Genomic DNA, 19027 nt, shown 5'->3' with positions numbered 1-19027 from the left:
AGTTGGGGGTAGGTTGCTGAGCGGATGTGGACACTTTGTTGCAATGTTGGGGGTGGCGTTAGGCAGTTGCTATTTAGCGAGTTTTAGTTTTGTTCGGCACAGGCCAGGTGGGTTTATGTAGGTGCACCTGATTCCAAATAAAGCGGCCTTTATCACACTAAGTTGGTGTCCTTGTCAGTGCTTCCCCCCCCCCCCCCCCCCCCACCTACTGGTGTGCCCCAAAGGTAATTGGGCAACATGTATTATTTTCTATATCTTGTTTCTCGCCTGCTTCTTCGTGGACACATCTCCGGCATTATAGGTTGAGGTGTTCTGTATACTGCACTAGAAATATTTGATTTTATAGCTTTTGACATCTTCAATGTGGTCATAAAATGCATATAATTACACTCTGGTGAACTTTTGATGGCGATCTAAGTGCCTGAGTTAAATTTGGTTGGTAACTTTCACCTTTCCCAACATTTTGGGGGAAATTCTAAATATAAAGGATATGTCACAAATGATTTCCTACAATTTGGTAATATTTTGGTTGTGGAAATTCGTCTGCTGTCTGCTACTCAAATGTATAATTTTTCCCTGAAAATCGAATGATTTACTTTACCACCCAACTTTAAATCTCACCCATATTCTTGACATTTTCTTTTGCTTGCTGTGTTTTTTTACTCTGTCTTTTGTTGTTAAATTTAATTTGAAAAAGTCAATGTTGCTTCTGTTTCATGTTTTATGATTTGGGGATTTTAAAAACTTTGTCTGAATTTGAAGAATCTACAAGTATGTGTTGCTAAATAATATAAAACATTTTTTTTCTTATAGAATGCTATGAATCTGCCACCCGACAAAGCAAGATTACTGCGCCAATACGACAATGAAAAGAAATGGGAACTTATCTGTGATCAGGTAATCTAGAATATCTGTAAAAGAACTAGGTCAAAGTCTGGTGTTGTTTGTTAGCCACATACAATTCTAATGAGATTAAAATGTACTAGAACTACTAATTTTAGATCCACTGCTATTCTCTATGTTAAGATAATTTCCCTCACTGTGCTAACAAGTGCATCACAACGTTAAAATGTAAATGCCAAGCTTTTGATGTTACACACTTTGATATTTCAGGATATTAAAACAAATCCTACTCTATCATTTGCTGGGCATCATCCTGACCACAAAATAAGTGCCACATTGAAAAACCTTGATCAGGTGTTTTCCAAAAGTGCCTGTTCCCTGATGTGCCATGCAACCAAGATCCCTTTACCTCCGAAGATACACCTCTGAGATGATCTTGACCTATGTTGAATATCAGTATATTTGCTAATAGGCTATGCAAGTCCTCCGAAGCAACCAATTTTCAAAATGTTGATCTTCTTGCAGTTGTCCTCTATTTCCCTAGCTGGGTGTGCTTTTGCTAGAAAGCTGAAATGTAGGATTTTGTGACGAGGACTCTGGACTCCAGAGGTGTTCTTGAATTGTATAGAGGACTAGAACACGTTTACACTTGTGTTGGGGCCTCATCAGTTTGGGTCAAGTCAATTTACAGTGACAGTTTAGACTCTTGTGTCTAGAGATCTTTACAGCATAACTTTGTCTTCTGCCCAAATTTTCAGCCATGTATGTGTATGAAGCTCATTTGGCCATCTTGTTTTGCACTGTTTCCTTGTCTTGAGTAGATTTCAACTTTCTCACATTCTGTTGGGCACTTCTTCACATACTTTTCATAGAGTGTTGATTTGGTTTCAAGTTTTTAATGTGAGTGAGGAAAAAAGTTACTTGCCGGTTAGCAATGCTTATGTGATTACTACACTGTAAGAATCCATCCAACTCAAAAATACCACACGTGCTGATTCTAGGCCACAGTGTTGGTGCTATTGGAGACATGGCATTCGTCTGCAACATGTTATAATATGATGGCGGGAAGGCGTGGTCATATACAGTGCTGCTTTTTTTTTTTGCACAAATGTTTTTCAATATGTCTTTGGTCATGTCACAGGAAAGAAGTGCATGCATGGTGTTGAACACGAAGAGAACTAATTACAGAGAAGAATGTTTATATCTGAATATTGGGGAGGGGTTGAGCTCTCTTTCTTTAGATTCTTTTGGCAGAGTCAGTGTGGGAAGCACGTCTGGGTATACTCTTCACACTTAGGGTGTCATCATCAGGAAAACTAAAAAAAATGATGGGTGCAATGCTCAAATTAATATAATTCCCTCGTAATTGCCTGCAGCTGCATTCCAGTCCATTGTTTTGGGGTTTTGTTGCCCACAATGCAATCTCATTCAGGAACCAGCCATATGCAAATTAGCCTAGCTCCTCCTCCAATAGGAACAGTTCAGTCGAGCTGCCAGGCCAGGTTTCCTCACAAGAAATCCCTTGCTGGTTAAGCCTATTTTGACCTTGCGAGTAGGGTGCAGCTTGAGTCCTGTGACACAGTGAGCATGGGGCACAATTCTGGACTTACCTGTTACACTTGGGGCGTCATACTGAGGAAAATAAATAAGTGATGAGCAGACTACTTTAATTAATTGCAGTTCATGGTAATTACGGGAGCCAGTCCATAGGTTTTAGCCCACAATGCCTCCTCGTGCACGGACCTGTTGTATAGAAATCCCCCTCAGTCCTTCTTCAAAGAGAACATATCAGCCTGAGCTGGACTTGTATCTGCACAATAGTGTAGTGCCCTCAGAATGAGTGTGAGGCCTGGCATTACCAGGTATTGCCCAGAGGGTGAAGGCACAGTTTGGTTTAAAATCTTCATCTGGAGGACAGGTGTCTGTGTTCTTAGCGCGTGCTGGCTAAAGGGCGTTCTACATTAAGGGGTGCTAGAGCGCAGAACCTTCATTTCTTGTGCTGCAGTATCCTGCCAATATGTTGTTGTTGGGTTTGTTCGCCGGGTGGAGGGTTCTTCTCAGTCTGTTATTCACTGGCCGTTGAGCATTTCATTCCAATTTATATCTCAAAAAGAAAAGCAAATAGTGGGCAACTACACCGGAGGGAGATAACCAAAACTTTTACCTAGTCTTAAACAAATTTAAGGCAAAACTAAAGAATTCTGGAATGAATCTCACCAAATTTCTGACGCAACTCTATTTGGCGGCATTTTTCACTTAAGCCCTCTGGAAATCCATTTGTAATTCTGATCAAAATGTATACAACCCACCGTATTCACTGGCGAACTACCGGATGAGTCCTAATTGCTGTATTAACTGCTCCAGACTGTTCTGTCTTCTGTAAACTTTAAGGAGTTTTTGTAGTCAAGTATTCAGAATGCACCTTGTGACTCGAGCGCTTTGCTATAGCCGCTCACCTATCTTGTGCTCCCACTTTCTATACTGAAAGGTTTAATGTATCGCTTTACAATCCTCTCATCCTAAATAAATAAACCCTCAAACTCTCTTCGAACTGTCGATGTGATGTATCAGACGGAGAAGCTCAACCATGCCTTGTTTATGATTGCCGCCATGAATATCAAAAAGGATTTTTCCACCCTGCAAACATTTCTCCGACAGGCTGTACCTTGAAGTCACTTTCCTCAAGCAGCCCACAGCTAGAAGTTACCATGCAGTCTTAGTGTGCAGCACTCGCCATATATTATTCGATTTAACTGGCAAAGTTCGCCACATACAAATATTTTGCACACAATGGGCAGATGGTTGGCAAGTGTGGGCGTTGTCCTGTAGCTGTGTCACAAATCTGGCTTTAAATTTAGAACAGGCCGGGAGATTCTCCTCCGACACGATCAATATGTGACACTCCTCGGTAGGCCAGCTGAAAGCGGCCACGTTTTTGGAAACTCTAAGGTCCACAGGAAAGAATTCATCGTGCAGTGTCTCTTTATCTCTATGGAAGGGGATTTCTTGCTTCTCTTGGCTTGAAACAGTTGACTGAGAATAGACTTGTTCAATCTTCAAAAGTGAAAGCTAGCAGTCTCCTAGGATGCATTCGCAGTGTCCAATTTCACCTCCTACCCTTTTCTGCCCCTTGAGCTTTATGCGGTGCATCTGAGGTCTAACGCTTGAAAAATACCTAACCGTGACTTGGAAGTGCATTACTTTATTGAACAAGTCACAGATGGCAAAATAAGCATTAATTATGAGCTTGCTTTTACAAATCTGAACGTTCAGGGAGTGGGAAAGAGCGATCGCACATTGGTGTGTCGTCGAGAGATGTTTACTCAGACTCCGGGCAGGCAGGCCTTTACTGGCACCCGCCCACAAAAGACACAACATCTGAAATACCCCACAGTTCTATAGTGTTATCTACCCCGGTTGTATGAAGGCTCTATGGGACACCGAATGCCCGCACGGACTGATGACATTTGATTTGGGTCATACCCGAAAATAGTTTATATATATATATATATATATATATATATATATATATATATATATATATATATATATATATATATATATATACACACACACAATCCATGGTGCAGGATGTGCTTTCACTTAATAATTAAACCCTTTTGGGTTGGAAAACTTTGCTTTTGTTTGAATCAAACATGTATTTCAACTTAAAATGTATTTTTATCCTGCAATGTAGATTAATGTGGAAACTATTGGTGGTTTTGTCATTTTGCAAACCGGATAACACAGCACACCATACAGTGGAGCTGCACAGTGAGCTCTATTAGCATTCTACTCGACCCTGCAAGTCATTCCTGATGGATACTTCTAACTGCAGACTCCTCACCTTTATATTATTCCCCGGTGGCAGTCTGGGCTGTAGATTTTTCAACAATGCACCCCTTGTGTCGGTCAGTAGAGCAATGCTGCTCCATGGTGATTTCTCACTGCCCTGGAAGTGATGGAGTGTAGCCTCATATAAACACAACTCCCACGCACTCATATACTCTGCCTTTAACATGGATCCGGAGCTTGGCTCCCAACTTTCTTGGTTTTCTTATTTAAAAAAAAAATCTTTATTGCCATATTCATTCAAATAAATGAGGACTTTCCAACAAGATTACAAACCGACCATAACTATCCACTGGTTCATACACTTTCGTGCATTCGTTCTTCAAAAGAATCAGTTGCCAGTTGCGGAAGAGTCGCGTTTGAATCTTGAATTCTAATCGAAGCCACGTAGGTAGTGGAGAGTAGGAGGTATTTTTTCAAACAGATAAACAATACAGGAGAGGAACGGTTAAGGCATATTAACTTATGGAATTGGGAGGAGATACCAACCATGTGGAGATGTTGCCTATATACGGGGGTTAGCCATAAGTCATGTTGGGAGAGGGTGTAGCTTAAAGGCTAGGGCGGCCGACTTTGAAGCTGGAGACCAGGTTTGAGTATGGCGGAAGGCTCAAACATCCTGTGATTTTTGGCCAAATCCCTTAATCTCCCTGTGCCTAAAAATGAATGTGTCTGTTTGTAATCCAACTCGTGTCCTAGATAAAACTGCAACCCAAAAAAATGTTGCATGCACCTTTCAGTCAAGGGGTGTAGGGGAATTCAGAGACAGTAAGTCCCAAGCTTTTTACCAAAGAAGGGTTGCAAGGGATAAGGATGGCAGAAAAGCTTTCAGAAAATACCCACATTTCAGGTCACAGGTTGCAAAATGAACCGAGATAGGGTAAGCAAATATATTAAGCGTAGAAACACAGTCATTGATAGGCGGTATCATGATCAAATCACGCAGAAGTTATCAGGGGGTGTCTACAGATTGATTATTGTCTCTAGGTGTTTGTCCCTGGCCAATCTAAATCATTTCCCATTCCCTTGGTAGAGTGTTTCGCAAGTCTGTAGCTATCTTTCTATGCCTGACTTTACTTTCTGCTTTCACCCATTTGAGAATGCTCTGCTACCAGGCCATGACTAAGGGCTGGTAGGTGGATTTCCATCGCAAGCGAGCAATAGGGCTAGGACTAAGAACCGAGACACTACTTTGTTATTCCTCTCTCATCTCAGTAGGTCTAGATCGCAGGACTCCCATGTGCTCATGGAGGGCACCCCCTCACTCACTGTTACTGACTTTCCTTGACTGCTTGTCAAAATCCCGCAAAGGATGGACAATTCCAAATCATGTTGTAAAAGTCTGCTCTCAGGGCTGCACAATCTGGCCATGAGGGGTTAGCATCAGGGAAGAAATTGTTTGTTTATGTTTTTTAGGAATAAAGAAAGCTGTAAATTGAAAGTAGAATTGTATTAACTTAAATCTAGTATTCTGCGAGACTGTGTGCGGATATTCAAGTGCTTTGTCCCATTCCCGGTCATGGAGTGTTCTCTCCAATTCAGCCTCCCATGTGCCTCGTACACTTCGTAAGGAAATAAATTTGTGATTTTGAAAAGCTTTGTTTAGCCATGTAATACATTTCCTCCCTGGCCCAATTGCACATAATGTTTGTATGAATGTGTGTGTCTGGTTTTGTATTGTGAATACACCAATTGGATCTAAGTATAAAGATCAAAAGACCATGAGTGAGGAGCTGACTCTTATGTATTGTTCTCTGAGAAATTGGAAAGGTAGTAACTGACCATTTTGCAATAAGTCGCCCAAGATCGTGACGCAAACCCTCTCCTAATGAAGATCTTTCCCCTTAAAGCAACTATGATGTTTGGGGAGGCCTAGCAGTGGTGTCATTGGGGCATATGGTATGAGGTGTTTGGTGAGGGCCAAACTATTGGCCATTCGTCGCTGTACCACGTATACCATGCAGGGAATTTATGTTTAGGCCTGATGCCAGGGAGTATCATCCTATGAAATTCTGTTAGGGTCATACGGTGATCAAGTGCACTGCTTGTTTCCCTCAGCAACAGGTCAGAAAGTCAGCGGGATAATCTTTGGTGTTGCACCACCAACTAATATGTTTAAAGTTGGGTGCACCGAGTACACCCTGACCAACTGGAAGTTGGAGTTCAGCTTCGGCAACCATGTGGGGACAATTACCCCATATGATGTCTCCCAGAAGAGTGTACAAACCATGAAATAACTGTCTGATAAGGAGTACTGGGGTATCTGGGAAATGATACAGGAGGCAAGGCAGAATTACCATCTTGAGTACTGCAAAGTTCCCATAGCGGAGAGAGGAAGTGTTTTCCAGAATGTTACTAAGCCATTTTCAGAGTGTTATGTGTAAATGCCCAAATATTGGAAAGAACCCTCCGATCTAACTAGGCCAATTTTTTTTTCTTTTTTCCCCCAAGACCTTTATTGCACCTTTGTAATCTTACACAGCTTCTGGCCTACAACCCTTGGGGCCGGCCGCTACACATTCACGAAAGTATTATATCTTTAGAATAACACAGCACATTGGCCGTCAACCCGGGGGTACGGCTGCGCATCAATACTATGAAGGTACAGAATTCGCAGTGGGTTTACTGATCTGTTTAGGTCTGGTTTTCTGTTTTATAACAATAAACAACTTAATAAAATGAAGAAACCACATTTAGATCGTCAGGTACATGAGGTAAAAAATGCACTGTCCTTGTCATTGAAGGTCCTTTCAAAGGAGAACAGATCTTACACCTTAGGGTCGGCCGTAGCCGTAGTTCCTGAGAGTAGGTGGTGTGTGTGTTATTCCCCGCAACCCGCTCTGTCAGTCCCTCCGTCCCACTCCTCCCCACTCCCGAGATTGCATCCGATTCAAATATTCTGCTTCCCTCTTGCTACTCGTCCTCCCCCTCTTCATCCGATGTCATTGGATCTTCTTCCTGTAGGGGTTCGCAAATCTCCCCTCTGAACACATTCCACGGGGCCCAAATCTTATTCCATTTTTTCGGACAGGCCCTACTAGTGTACACTGCCCTCTCCGTTATCATCACCCTGTCCATGTTCATACACCATTGTGTCAGTGTTGGGTCTCCACCGCACCCCATTTCTGCGCTATATCACGTTTGGCTATCATCATTCCGAATGTGGACCATTGTTGACCGTGTCTGGACAAATCGATGGGTTCCCAAACATTTAGCAGGCTCAGGGATGTCCCCACAGTTTGAGATACTGTGCGTATTATTTGTCTCCAATATTCTTGTATGCGTGGGCAGTCCCATATAGTGTGGAAGAATGTTCCCTCCTCCCCACAGCCACGAAGACAGTATGGATGTTGTGCACATTGTATTAGGTGCAGTGTCGTTCTCGTGTAGTATACTCTGTGCAACATTTTAAGCTGTATGAGCCGGAATTTTGCAGAGATGCCTATCTCCTTTGGTGACGCCAGCGCCTCATACCACTCGTTTTCGTCCATTGCTCCTAGGTCTCCCTCCCATTTGTCTCTCAGTTTTACTGTGGGGTCTGGTAAGTTGTTAATGAGTTTGCGGTATGTGAGGGAGGTTGCATGTTCTGTCATGAAGTCAGTAAGGAGGCGATCCTCAAGCGGAGAAGCCTCTGGTACTTCAGCCTCAGGAGGGATGGCCTTAGGCAGAGCGTGTTGAATCTGCACATATCGGAACGACTCCGTGGATCCCAGCTCATATTGCTGTCGTAGCTGGGCAAAGGGGATTACAGTGCCTTTTTCCCATAGGTCTCCCACCGTGGATATACCTATGTTTTCCCATTGGGAAAAGCCCTTGCTGTGTCTTAGTTTTCCTAGGGCCCGGGAATCCCATAATGGGGTGAGCTTAGTAATTCGCCCTTTCCATCCTAGTGCCGCCAGTGTCGTGTGCCACAACGCTGCGGTAAGTCTCGTGGGCCCCACCAGTTTGCGCACCACGCTTTGGTCGTAGAGAGGTACCAGTAAACTGTTAGTGCCCAGTTGTGCTCTATCGGACCTGAATGCTGGGTCATCTTGGGGAGCATGAAGCCATTGGTTGATGGGTTTCAGCTGCGCCGCCCAATAATATAATTGTAAGTTCGGCAATGCGATCCCCCCATCGTACCATCCCCTGTGCATTTTAGCCTGAGCAATGCGTGCCGGGCGGTTAATCCACATGAGACCAGCCACCAACGCTGACACCTGCCTGAAGTATCCTGGTGCCACCGGGTATGGTGTATTTTCCAGGACGTTCCAGAAGCGTTGCAGCTACATCATTTTGTAAAGTGCTGCCTTGCCCAGCAGTGTCAAGGGCAGCCTTGCCCAGAACTTAACATCCTGCTTAAGCCGCTCCATGGGTGGTGTCAAATTTTTCCGAACAAATTCCGTTGGGTCCATGGTGACATGGATGCCCAGGTATTCAAAGGAGGAGCCTGTTGCTCGTAAGGGGCAGTCCTCGCCAGGGTCGGATTGGGATTGAAAATCGTCCCGGGCACACAAAAAAAATCGGCCCCCATTTGCATAATGCCTTTCCTCAAATCACTGCTTCAGCGTAAGTGGATTGAAAAGGAGGGGGGCTTAAAAAAAAAGCACGCATTAGTTTATACTAGTGAAACACACCTGAAAACAAGTGAGGCCACTTCTACTGAGGCCCCCTGCTCCGCTCAGTATGTGCATACAGTAAGGGGCCGGCCAGGAGACAAAGGGAGTGATACCTCTGCCTGTTGCTAAACCGGGGGTGGGGGACCGGTGGTGTTGGTGGCAAGGGGGGTGGTAATGAGCGCCCATCTGCCTGCAGAAAGGCCACTCAGCCACCCACTGGGCCGGTGGCTGTATTCTGAAAATAGAGACACCGCCCAAATCGGCCCCAGACTGCTCAAAATAGCAGCCCATAGCAGGAACTCAGACACCGGCCCCTCGGGCATTGCCCGAGTGCCCGCGTTACCAATCCGAGGCTGGTCCTCGCTCAAAGCTGGGGTTGGACCCCTCAGAGCATACAGTTCCGACTTAGCCCAGTTCAGCGTGTAGCCCGATACCTTCCTGTGCTCATCACAAAGGGTCAAGAGCGCCGGTATACTACGTTCCGGATCTGTTAGGTATACCAACATGTCATCTGCGTATAGCGAAAGGCGGTCTTCCCATCCCTCTGCACAGGTGATCCCCTTCAGCAGTGGAGTCGACTGTATCAGGGTCGCCAGCGGTTCTAAAGCAATTGCAAAGAGCAATGGCGACAGGGGGTATCCCTGTCGGGTACCTCGCCCCAAAGGAAATGTTCGCGAAATGTGGCCGTTTGCCACCACCTTTGCTACTGGTGTAGTGTAAAGTAGCCTGACCCATGCTATAAATCTGGGTCCGAAACCCAGGTGAGCCAGGACCTCGAACAGGTACCTCCATTCCACCAAATCGAATGCCATCTTCGCATCAAGTGCTAATATGACCGTCGGTTCAGAGAGTGATTCCGCCCTGGCCAGCACACCATGTACCCTGCGGAGATTCAGTGCAGTGTTCCTGTGTGGCATAAACCCGGACTGATCGGGATGTATGAGGTTAGGGAGGTGTGACATCAGTCGGGTAGCTAGGAGTTTAGCCAGAATTTTAACTTCGGCGTTGAGCAGGGATATGGGACGGTAGGATGCACATTCCTCTGGCGGCTTCCCAGGTTTGGGGATTGCGACGATGGTTGCTACTCTTTGATCCAGTGGGAGTTCTCCCGTTGCCAGGCTATCTGTATACATAGCAAGTAAGTGTTCACTGAGCCTCTCTGATGCGGCCTGGTACCACTCTATCGGGATGCCGTTTGGTCCGAGTGCCTTACCGGGCTTTACCACTCTTATGGCCATTTGTATTTCTTCCGTAGTGATGTCAGCCTCTAATTCTGTTACGGCCTCCGGCTGCAGTGTCGGAGTTTGAATATGGTCCAGCGCAGCCCGGGCCATGTCTGCTGACACTTCCTATCTGATGTGTATACTCCCTCGAAGTGGTCAGCTAGTGCCTCCACTATCTTCTCGGGGCTTGTGTGGATTATTCCCAACCCGTCCCTCACTCTTTGGATACCTCTGGTGCTACCTCCCTTCTTATCCAGCCATGCCAACATTCAACCCGCGTTGTCCCCTATGTCGTATATCCTGTGCGTTGTTTCAGTTATCTGCCCCATCGTCTGGTTCCTTAAATGCTCTGTGTACTGCAGCTGTCGAAGGCATAATGCATGTGACGTGTCCGGTGTAGGGTTTGCCTCATGCGTCACTGTCGCGTCGTGCAGAGCTAATTCCAGCTTGGACAGTTCAAGTGTTTTTTCCCGTTTATAGTCTGTGATTGATGTTATAGCCTGTCCCCTAAATACCGCCTTATATGCCTCCACAGAATTGCAGAGGACTGCACCGAGGCAGCAATCTCTGCAAAATATTGTGTCGTCGTCTTTTTTAGCGCCTTCCTGACTTTAGGGACCTTAAGGTACGCAGCATGTATGGGATAAATTCTTCTACGCAATTTCTCCTGAGTGGATATCGTTAATGTGACCGGAGAATGATCTGATAATCCTCTAGGCTGAATGTCTATGGTATCTTTGTATTGTAGGCCATCCCCCAGTGCCAGGAAGTAGTCAATCCGCGACAGACTGTTGTGGACAGTGGAGTGATAAGTGTATTGTCTCTCCTTGGGGTGTATATGCCTCCATATATCAACTAGACCCATGGCAGTCAGGAATCGCTGGAAACGGGAAGGACCACCGGCCGGGGGCATCGCCGGGAATCTGTCAGCTAGGGTGTCTATTGTGGCATTGAAGTCTCCTCCGAGTATTATATCCCGTTCCTGTAGGGTCAGGAGGAAGTCACCCAGCGCTGGAAGCACGACCGGGTGGAGTGCCGGGGGAACATATACCGACATCATGTTGATGAGCCTTCCCTCCCATTGCCCCTGTAAGGCCGCAAAACACCCCTGTCCATCTACCTTAGTGCTCAGCGGTATGAATTGTGAGGACTTCTTAATTAAAATGCCTGTCCCTCTAGAACCCGAGGTGAAGTCCGAATGTACAACCATCTTGTACCCCCTCCTGTCGAGAGCCTTGGATGCTCCCCCCACTAGATGCGTCTCTTGGAGGAGTGCCAGGACTGGTCCCTGCCTCTTCATCGCATTCAATACCAACCCACGCTTTATCTTGTCTCCCAGCCCTCTCACATTCCATGTCATTAGGCGGAGGGGAGTTCCCTGTGACCTTAGCGTCTCACCCTCAGAGCTACTTAATTGGCAATCGGGCATGGTTGGTCATGAATTTTCTTTGTTGTTTTTTTGATGACTCCAAGTTTGTTCTAGACAAAGTCTTTTGGTAAGTCCTAGTCGAAAACATGCCATAAGCACAAGAAAATCAAGCGGATCCTGCTACTCAAAGTCACAAGGATATTACTCAAATGGTCTGTCATCTTCTGAATCCAAGACAGTGCTGTATTAGGTTCAGGGGCGCCTTAAATTTCCCAGGCCATCACGGACTCCATTGTAGATATAGACCTTTTAGTAGGCTATGCTGCAGACTCTACCTTCTCCCTCCAGACCACCTTCAGGCCCAGGGAGCAGCATGGTCCACTCAGTTGGACCTCTGGCACCCAGTCCATCCCCAGTTCTGACTGCAACCTCATGACCCATTCCTGTGCCCATACCGAAGCCAGTCCTAAGTTAGTAACGCTACAGCTCAGTATTTCAGGTTATTGTCCCCGGACAGACAATTCTGTCAGCAGTATAGAACGTTTAGGACTGTTCCAGAGGCCTGGCTTATCTGCAGCACCAACATGAACAATGCTTTTGGCCACCAGGAGATTGACTTCTTGAATAAAGATAGTAACGTGGTCCACTAAAAATTGTGCTGGTGTGGGGGAATAAGAGAAGGGAACAAAATGAATGTATGCTATTGCCCTTTTGAACAATTTATAGGATCACGCAGATCTCTTGCCAGGGGAGAAATATTGTATTACTGAGGAGCTCAGGCCACCACCACATGGGAGACCTCTGGGGCACCTATGCCCTGGGTACATGGGTACCATACACAAGGGACTTATAAGGGTACCCCTGTATCCAAGCTGGGGTGTACCTAAGTACTGAACAACACAATTTAGGGAGAAAGGAGATGGACTGGGGTCCTGATTAGCGGGATCCCAGTCAGTCTAGTCAAAATACAGCACCAGGCAAAAAGTCGGGGTAACAATGCTACAAGGATCCTACCTTCCAACAACAAGAGACCATCATGTTGATGGTCCTCTCCTTGTAGGGTTCACAGGAACAATAAAGGCAAGGCTGTGCTAAGGTGCATCTCTTTCCAGTAAGATAACATCTGCTATGGACTGGATAAGAAGGAAGCCTTAGAAGGCCTGCAGGCTCATTCTACCAGGGCCAAGGCCACACAACAGCTTTAGCAAGGAGAGCGCCATTTGAAAACAATTGCTATTGGGCTTTGGTACACATGTTCACAAAATGCTACTACCGTGATCACCGCTGGGGGAGCGGGAGAAGGGGGTGCAGCTCCGGATCAGGCGAAGAGCCAGGTCTTGAGGCTCTTCCTGAAGGTGTGCAGAGTAGGGGAGCATCTGATGTGGACTGGAAGCTCGTTCCAGGTCTTTGCTGCGATGTAGGAGAAGGCTCTTTCCCCTGCTCTGGTTCTGCGGATGCATGGGGTCTCTGCCAGGGCAAGGCCGGCAGAGCGGAGGTTCCTTTTGGGTATGTGGAAGGGTGCTCTCTGGTTGAGGTATTTAGGTCCGATGTTGTGGAGGGATTTGTAGGCGTGGGTGAGTAGCTTGAAGATTAATCTCTTCTCGACGGAGAGCCAGTGGAGATTTCATAGGTGCTGGGTCTTGTGTTCGTGTTGTGGAGTTCCGAGGATGAGTTTGGAGCTTGTGTGGCAGGGTTCTGTTGACTCCGGCATAGAGGGCGTTGCCGTAGTCCAGTTTGCAGGTTATGAGTGCGTGGGTGACTATCTTTCTGAAATCGGCGGGATCCACTTGTAGGTCTTACGGAGGATGCAGAGGGAGTTTAAGCAGGTGGAGGCGATGGCGTTGATCTGGCGGGTCATGGTGAGAGAAGTCTAGGATGATGCCGAGGTTTCGGGCGTGGTTTGTTGGAGTGAATGGGTTTCCGAGGGCCGAATGCCACCAGGTGTTGTCCCAGGCGGTGGAGGAGGGCCTGTGGACAAGGACCTCTGTCTTCTCAGAGTTGAGCTTCAGGCAGCTGTTGTTCATCCAGGCTGCGACGTCCTTCATTCCTTCCTGGAAACAGAGTCTGGTGTCTTCTGGGTTTTTCTTGAGGGAAAGGATGAGCTGGGTGTCGTCGGCGTAGGATACTATGCTGAGCCCATGCTGTCTGACGATATTGTCGAGGGGGACCATGTAGATGTTGAAGAGCGTGGGGCTGAGCAAGGATCGTGGGGTACTCCACAGTTGATCTATGTGGGTTCGGAGAGGTAGAGTGGGAGTCTGATCCTTTGGGTTTTGCCAGACAGAAAGGAGCAGATCCAGTTGAGGGCTGTTCCTCGTATACCGGCGTCGTGGAGTCTGGCTGCAAGAGTGCGGTGTGAGACGGTGTCGAAGGCTGCGGAAAGGTCTAGCAGGATGAAGGCCGCAGTGTGGCCCTGGTTGAGTAGTATGCTGATATTATCGATGGCGGCGAGGAGGGTGGTCTCGCTGCTGTGGCTGCTGCGAAATCCGGACTGGGAGGAGTCGAGGATGGTGTTCTCTTCGATAAAGGTGCTTGACGAATCTCTCTGTGACTTTGGCTGCAAAGGGAAGGAGAGAGATGGACCAGTAGTTTCTCTGGTCTATCGGGTCGGCCAAGAGTGCGGTGTGAGACGGTGTCGAAGGCTGCGGAGAGGTCTAGCAGGATGAAGGCCGCAGTGTGGCCCTGGTTGAGTAGTATGCTGATATTATCGATGGCGGCGAGGAGGGTGGTCTCGCTGCTGTGGCTGCTGCGAAATCCGGACTGGGAGGAGTCGAGGATGGTGTTCTCTTCGATAAAGGTGCTTGACGAATCTCTCTATGACTTTGGCTGCAAAGGGAAGGAGAGAGATGGACCAGTAGTTTCTCTGGTCTATCGGGTCGGCCAAGGGTTTCTTGAGGAGGGGCTTGACTTCTGCCTGCTTCCGGTCGTCGGGGAAGATGCCTGATTCAAGGAAGGCGTTAATGGTCCGGCCTATTTTGGGTGCTATTGTGGAAGCGGCTCTGTGGTAGATGTGCGGTGGGCAGGAGTCCGTGGGGACTCCTGAGTGGGTGTCCTTCATGGTCGCGGCGGTGTCTGAGTGGTAGCAGGTTTCCAGATGGTGATGGTGGGCTGGTTGTTGGAGGTGGAGAGGGGGGTGGTGTCTTAAATCTGGTCGCTGTCGTAGAGGGCCTTGATTTTCAGGTGGAAGTAGGAGCTGAGCTTGTTGCAGAGGTCCTGGGATGGTGTGAAGTCTGTTGCTGCGTTGTGGGGTTTGGTGAACTGCTGTATGACGTTGAAGAGTTATTTTGCGTTACTGGCATTAGTGTGGATTTTGTTCTTGACAAAGGTCCGCTTGGTGGCTCTTATGCGCTGGTGGTATTCAGTCATAGCGTTCCTGTAGGTGTTCTGGTCTTCAGTGGTTTTCCTGTTCCTCCAGAGTTTCTTGAGGCATCTGCAGGAGCGCCTGGCTTCTTGGAGGTTGGTGGTGTTGGTTGGGGGAGTTTGACGGGGTGGCGGAGGGGTGCGAACTTGTTTTATTAATATTTTTTTTTATTGAACTTTTGTATACCGCTGGCTGGACCCGCGGGTATCGGAGCGCTTCACAACAAATACAAATATGCAACAAAGGAAAATGAGGACACAAATCAAGAACAAGGAGAACAAGCAGGAAAATAAAGTCAGTACAACCACAGCTTGAGCGTAATACGGGACGGAGATCAGGAGCGAATCATCCGGCTCTGGGTTCAATGAGATAGCGGTCTTTCACAGTCAGGCATAGGGTTCTCGTTACGAACCGGAGCGCTCAAGGAAGAGGGCTTTGAGTAGCATCTTGAATTGAGGGAAGGAGGCGGTCATTCTGATATGGGGGGATGGAGTTCCAGATCCTGCGGGCGTAACCCGCAAAGGATTTATTCGCGGTTTTGTGTTTCTGTGATTTCAGAGGGATGAGTAGGAGTGTGTTGGAGCTTCTGAGGTTCCTGGATTGACCGGCCCTTTTGAGTTTGGTGGCCAGGTATGTCTGCGCAGCTGGAGATCAAGCGGTGTAGTTCTTTTGCTGAGGAGTTGGCGTCGGTCGTGGCGGAGGGGGGAGTCATGGAGAAGGGTGGTGTTGAGGTGTTCCTCTGTGATCTTACTCCAGTTTGTTTGTGGTGGGCACTGGGCGGTTTTGGGTGTGGTGGTGGTGTTAAATGTGAAGTGTATGCAGTGGTGTTCTGTCCAGAGGGGCTACATGGTGTGGCTGAAGTGGATGTTTGTCCCTCCTGTGAAGATGGGGTCAAGGGTGTGTCCGGCTCTGTAAGTGGGGGTGGTGACGAGCTGCTTCAGTCAGAGGTTGTTTAGGTTGTCAAGGAGGGTGGTGTGGTCGGGGTCGCTGTGGTTGTCGAGGTGGAAGTTCAGGTCTCTGTGGCGGGGTAGCAGAAAGGGGCCGGAAACTAGATCTGGGTAAGTACGGTTTTATTTTAGTCAGTGTCTTTTTATAGCGGGTGGTAAGTCTATCCCTCTGGAACCCGGCGGGATCCGTGTTGGCGATAACTCAGACTAGGCAGATTCCTGTCTTTTAGGGCACTCTTCTCCTCGTGTTCCGGGTGCTCGTCTGGCTCCTTCCGTGGCCGTCCCTCGGGTCGTCCCCAAAACCGAGCAAAGAGAAAGGACAGACTGTCAGGAACTTTGTCCAATGCCCAAGGGAAACTGGGGTAGTGAAGGGACACCAGTGATACGGTGCTATTTACACAGGTCAAAGTGCCTTCGTCGTGAGGTAGGAGTAAGTGAGGGGGAGTTTACACTAGGAGGGAGGAAGGTATAGTGCGAGGAGTAGCTAGGTTAGTGTAGGCAAGCGCGCGGTATTCAAGGAGCCGAGGATCCCCGTCTCCCGACCCACCCCGCCAAACGCTGCCGTACCTGCTGCAGCCACAATCCTCCCTCAGGAGTGTGGCATGGCGCTCCGCGATACCGTTGGCCTTTTGGCTTTCTCTCTTCGTTCGCGTAGGTCGTCTCAGTGCCTGGACCTCCGTTCTTTCTCCGCTCCACACGCCGCCTCCGAACTTCACTGGGGTGTTGTCACACGCCAAGCGCTGTGTTTCCTGTCTTTTAGCCAATCCAAGGCTTACGGCGTCATCAGGGGGCGGGGCGTCGTCCTCCCGGAATCTCCAGTTAAAGGTGCAGTCCTCCTCACGGTTCTCTGTCTCAGGCCATGGGCTGCCTCCTTCAGTATTGCATTCATTCTGGCAATGGTGCAAAGAGGGAGGGGAAGCAAGGTCAGCTATCCACCAGTCCTTAAAGTGGGGTCCCCCTTCTACCTGACCGGGCATACCTTTACAATCTTCGATGAGAATGTAGTCGATCGAGGCGAGGGTGTGACGAGGTGGCCGATGGTGGTGGCGGAAGAGACTCGAGGCCTGGGGGGACTGTATACGAGGGTCCCGCGCAGTGTGATTCTGGGTCTGGTCTGGATCTGGAAGTGGCAGTACTTTGTGTTGGAGAGGGGGTCGCTCGTGCTGTAGGTGGAGAGTTGGAAGGAGCTCTTGTGTGCGATGGCGAGTCCTCCTCCTGGGCGGTGGGGGAGGTCCTTTATTTGGATCTTGTATCCGTCTGGGATGGCGGTGGCGATGTCTGGGGTGAAGGTTGCGTTGGTCCATGTTTCCGTGAAGAAGCCGACATCTGGCCAGAGGGTGTCGAGCAGGTCCCAGATCTCCATGGCATGTCTGTGTAGGGAGCACAAGTTGAGGAGGATGCACATCAGGGGTTCGGTGGTGCGGGCGTCCGGCGTGGATTCTGCAGTCGTGGGGGGGCTATTGATGTTGAAGGATTGTCAGCAGGAGAACTGGCAGTGGGTGGTGTTCTGCGTTGATCTCTGGCAATGTTGTTTCTTCCGGGGTTGAGTGCGAGCAAAAAAATTATTATTTTGTTTTGCAATTAATTGATAGCAATTTGAGTGATCTGGTTGCTTTGATATTAAATACGCATTAACACAGCTATTGTACCACCCAACAGAACCAATTAAAGTGACAGAGGGCAGCAACATTTATTTTCCAATTCCCAGCATAGCATAACCAAGCATAGCAAAGATGACGTTCCCTGGTTAAGGGGCAGGATTTCAGTCCTTATGCACAGGAGTGCTCAGGAAATTGCTTCGTATCGTTTTTTTGACTCTTATGGGTCTGTTGCACTCCAAGGCAGCGGTCTGGTTGCAAATCAATATTGGAGACATGCTGAACGCTTCCCTAGGAATGCATTCCACGCATTGATTACCATTGGCTTTATGTTTTGTAACCCACATTTGCTTGCTTTCTGTTTGCTGGCTTAATTGTTTTATGCTATCCAGCATGTCTGTGTCTCTCCTATGGAGCACAGCCGATTACCACCTCTCTGATTGTCTCCTTGTATTTTTCCACAAGTGCTCTCTTTCTGGGAACTCTTTTTTTCTTTTTCATGAGGCACTCTTTGAAAGTACATGTGTATTCAGTGGTCTCCTGTATGCTGGTTCACAGCAGTAAACGTGCTGTACTTCTTTAAATATGTTTCCTGCCTCCTGTCTTTCTGCTTGGCTGTTTCCACTTATCTCTGCCAGTACATCAATCTTGCCTGGCTGTGAGGAACAAAGCTTCATTTACAGGCTTGTTTATGTTGGTCAGTCCTCTTCATTAATGGCATAACTTAAACAATCCTGTTCCACAATTTCACACTGATACCGTAGGCGCTGGAAGTACGGTAGTGGAGGGTGCTGAAGCACCCCCAAAAAAACCATACTGGAGCTTAGAAGTAAATGAGCAAAAAATAGGCCTTTGTATTTTGTTTCGATCTAGTCACATTTGCTTTGCAAAGACAGAGGTCAAATGTTAGGTTCTGTTTTCCAGGGAGCTTGGTGTTTACTTTTCTGTCTCTGATTGTAAAGTAGGAGGATTTATGTGACAATCATGCTTGGTACTGAGGTTGTGAAAGGAAAGACTTAAGCATGTTATTGTTTTAAAGCACAGAACAAAATTTAAATGGCAGTAAATTAACTTACGAATATTTCATTATTTAGCAGAATTAGGAAAGCACAAATAAAACATATTTGTTGTAATTCTGATGTGTGGAGGAAATCAATATTTCAATATGATCAAAACTAATCAGTCAGTCAAAAAGGTCTTTATTTCGATTTACATCATAAAAGACCTACTATACAA

General features: G+C 47.4%; 1 protein-coding gene across 13 annotated transcripts in view; it reads left to right on the top strand.

Annotated features, from left to right (window-relative positions):
• Positions 1–19027, top strand: part of FMNL2 (formin like 2) — a 566092-nt gene that overhangs the window by 298466 nt on the left and 248599 nt on the right. For all 13 annotated transcript variants that reach the window (XM_086956698.1, XM_086956700.1, XM_086956695.1 and 10 more), the window contains exon 2: positions 814–897. In XM_086956698.1, coding sequence (XP_086812824.1) covers positions 814–897 — 84 coding nt within the window. The remainder of the gene's footprint in view (positions 1–813; positions 898–19027) is intronic.

The sequence above is a fragment of the Lissotriton vulgaris genome, chromosome 2_1 (genome assembly GCF_964263255.1).
Source record: "Lissotriton vulgaris chromosome 2_1, aLisVul1.2, whole genome shotgun sequence".
NCBI classification, from domain to species: domain Eukaryota; kingdom Metazoa; phylum Chordata; class Amphibia; order Caudata; family Salamandridae; genus Lissotriton; species Lissotriton vulgaris.
This window is presented reverse-complemented; position numbering and strand designations above follow the sequence as displayed.